Raw genomic sequence first — 3,328 nt, forward strand, 5'->3', positions numbered from 1 at the left:
TAGCAAGTCTATATATTATTAAAAATTAAAATAGGCAATGTGAGCCAAACGCAGGTTGTTGTGCGTAAATATCTTTACTTAGATTAGTGTGAATAAGATACAGAAAAAAACGTTTTTTCGCACAACCTGCGTTTGGCTCACATTGCCTATTTTAATTTTTGATTTATTCACGAGAGCCTTCTTATTATATTTATATATTATTAATTTCAACCCAAATTTCTGCATCTTTCTCTCTCTCTAACGCTCTCATTTTTAGTATTTTCTACATCACCAAAATACACACAAGTCTATGTATATGACTATCTCAGATAATCCCAGCAAACACAAAGTAACAGTTACATAACTGTAAGTTAAAATTTCCTACTCAACAATATAACTGTTACATAACACACGTGTTGTATAACAGTTATATTGTTGAGTAGGAAATTTTAACTTACAGTTATATAACTGTTACTTTGCGTTTGCTGGGATACTTCTAACATTCATAATTTTTATAACTGTGAACTTAATATCTCAGACTTGTTTACTTTATTTATGTATTAATTTGTAAATCTCTAATTTGTATTGTCAGAGCGCTTGAAAAGGACCAAAACCTATGGTCGAAACGTAGCGATGTTTAAACATTAAAATTGTCAGATACGGTCAACAAAACTTGATGTTGTTAATTATTGCTGGCGACCCTGAAAAATTTTTCCGCTAGTATGTATATTATTTCAATTTCCGCAGACGTTAAATGTGCGAAATATAGAAAGTGTACTATTCAAAATCGTGAATAAAAGTAGAGTCTGAACGTATACTATTGAAATGATCTGCGAATAAGTAATTTTAATAAATAATATTATGTTCTAATTCGTACAATTTAAAATTGTATTATATTTTTAAATTTAAAGAACTAATGCGTATAGAGAAAGAAAGGAAAAAGTATAAGTATAGATTAAAGCTACTATACAAGATTTTTAACTTGCTAAATGTCATGTACTAGCGATAGTTTCATAAATTATTAAAAGATTACGTCGTGTCAGTTGACTAATTCGTATTTTTTAATTATTTATTGATCTTATATATAGCTCGTTTTTCTCTTTCGCACAAGTGCTTCTCAAAATTTATAAACGTGAACAAATTTGTAGGTTGTCAGAGCAACGATGTCACTACCCCCTCGATATGTTAGTATAGAAGAAGAGTGCAAGCGAAATCCGGAACTCAAGGTGTCAGATCTACAAATGTTAAAGGATTGGGTGGATAAGCAGCCTCATCTGCCACAAGTAGAGATGGTCTATAACGTTATGTTTTTGCACAGCAACTATTATCATATAGAACCGACTAAGAAGACGATAGAAAATTTTTTAACCATAAGGACGCTTTCGCCGGAAATATTCTCTAATAGAGATCCAATCGCGCGCAAAGAATTGCGAGAGGCCTTCTCTATCGTGTGAGTTATCCTGTCAAATTATTAAGATCAATAAGTATCATTAAAAATCATATCCGCATATAAAGAAAAGTATTTTCTCGATAATAGAGCAGCCACGCCATTAGAGCAAAAAACCAAGGAAGGATACATAATGACATTTGCAAAATTGTTGGATCCGAATCCGGATAAATTTAACTTTTTCGAAAGTGTTAAGTATATACTTATGACATGTGAAGTGCAGAATATTGTACATGGCACCAGCGAGGGACAGGTTGTTATTATTGACGCAGCCGGTTTGACTTTTGGCCATACCGCTACTTTTAATTTAACAACATTAAAAAAGACTTTATTCTATATACAAGAAGCAGCTCCAGTTCGAATAAAGGCTTTTCACATATTGAACACTATGCCCATAGTAGATACAGTTTATACTTTACTAAAACCCTTCATAAAGAAGGAACTGCTGCAAATGGTAAGTCAACGACATGTTAAGTCTCTTTTCTTTTTAAGAAAGGAAACTCGGTGAGAAACGAAAGTCGGAAAGACGCCTATTAGACGGCTATTAGATGCCGTTAAATAATCGTCTAATAATCATCTAATAGCCGTCTTTCCGACCTTTATTTCTCACGGGAAAAATATAAGATATAAATACACATTTATTATTTTATAGATACATTTTCATTCGAACATGGAAACCGTGAAGAAGCATCTGCCTATAGAGAGTTTGCCAAATGAATATGGTGGGACAGCGGGACCTATCAAGGAAATAGCAGCCAGGCATATTAAAGCACTGGAAGAATTTCGCGATTGGTTTCAGTATGACGAAACTCACAGACGAGTAAACGAATCTTTGCGAATTGGCAAGTGCGAATATGCAGAAAATCTATTCGGTGCAGATGGCAGCTTTAAAAAGTTGGAGCTAGATTAATCACCGAAAAAAAAATCTTACTAACGCAGATAGATTTCTCTAGATGTCACAATAAAAATTTATCGCTAGTTTTTGTGTCAGGTAAAAATTCTTTATGGCCTGCAGAATTTACAGCAGCAAATTCTAGTAATATTATCTGGAAGGTTTGGATTTATGACTATAAATATTAATCACTATATTGGATGAAAATTAATTTCGGTACCATAACTAGAACAATCTTTGTAAGAAATATAGTTCTTGTATGTATCACAGTCAAACTTTACAATGGATGGGCGCCATAAAGACTTTGTTACTTAGTAATTAATAAATTATGTTATATCAACATTATAAAGGTAAATAATTAAAGGGGATTTGTATAAACTATAACATAAGTCGATTATCAAATTATCTTAATAATCATATTACGATACACAATTTGTACGCATAATCCGACTATTGTTATGTATTGTAACAAAGTTAGTTACTGGGAAAATTATAATGGCTTGTTTTACGTACACATACATGTTCGTTATCCCTTAATTAACCGTTTCTTCAATTGTTTGTGTTGAAAACGCTGCTAAAACCTTCATGCGTAACACATCGCATAATTTTAATACAAATTAAACTTGTACGACTACAATAGAAAGCTGGTTTCAGCAGTGCTCACTAACAATAGGTCTCTTAATTGTTCGGTACATCTTTACCAGCTTTGAAAATATTATATTTAAAAAACTCGGAAGAAAACAGTGGTTTTATATACGATTTAGCCGAAATTCAAGTAAAACAACTCGAAGAATATCGCGAATGGTTTCTGCCGGATGAACCAGACGTGTTAATGATGCGTTAAGAATGGGCAAGAGTAAGTCAACGAATTATTTGTTCGGTGTAGAAATAATAAAATGAAAAAAATAGAAAATTTTATAATCTGGTAATCTTACATTCTTCTACTTTAACTAAAAATAATCACGTTTCAATCAAATTTGTATTTAATCCGAGCTCTTTGCTTAAAAACG

General features: G+C 32.1%; 1 protein-coding gene across 1 annotated transcript; it reads left to right on the top strand.

Moving 5' to 3' along the window:
- The first annotated feature begins 1,107 nt into the window (after positions 1-1,107).
- On the top strand, positions 1,108-2,836 carry LOC105556693 (alpha-tocopherol transfer protein-like). Its single transcript, XM_012003786.1, has 3 exons — positions 1,108-1,429; positions 1,517-1,880; positions 2,079-2,836. Exons 1-3 carry the CDS (start codon positions 1,143-1,145, stop codon positions 2,334-2,336), a joined length of 909 nt encoding a protein of 302 aa, XP_011859176.1. The 5' UTR covers positions 1,108-1,142; the 3' UTR covers positions 2,337-2,836.
- Positions 2,837-3,328: the final 492 nt, after the last annotated feature.

The sequence above is a fragment of the Vollenhovia emeryi genome, unplaced genomic scaffold, assembly GCF_000949405.1.
Source record: "Vollenhovia emeryi isolate VEMERY1.0 unplaced genomic scaffold, V.emery_V1.0 DF939836.1, whole genome shotgun sequence".
Lineage (NCBI taxonomy): Eukaryota > Metazoa > Arthropoda > Insecta > Hymenoptera > Formicidae > Vollenhovia > Vollenhovia emeryi.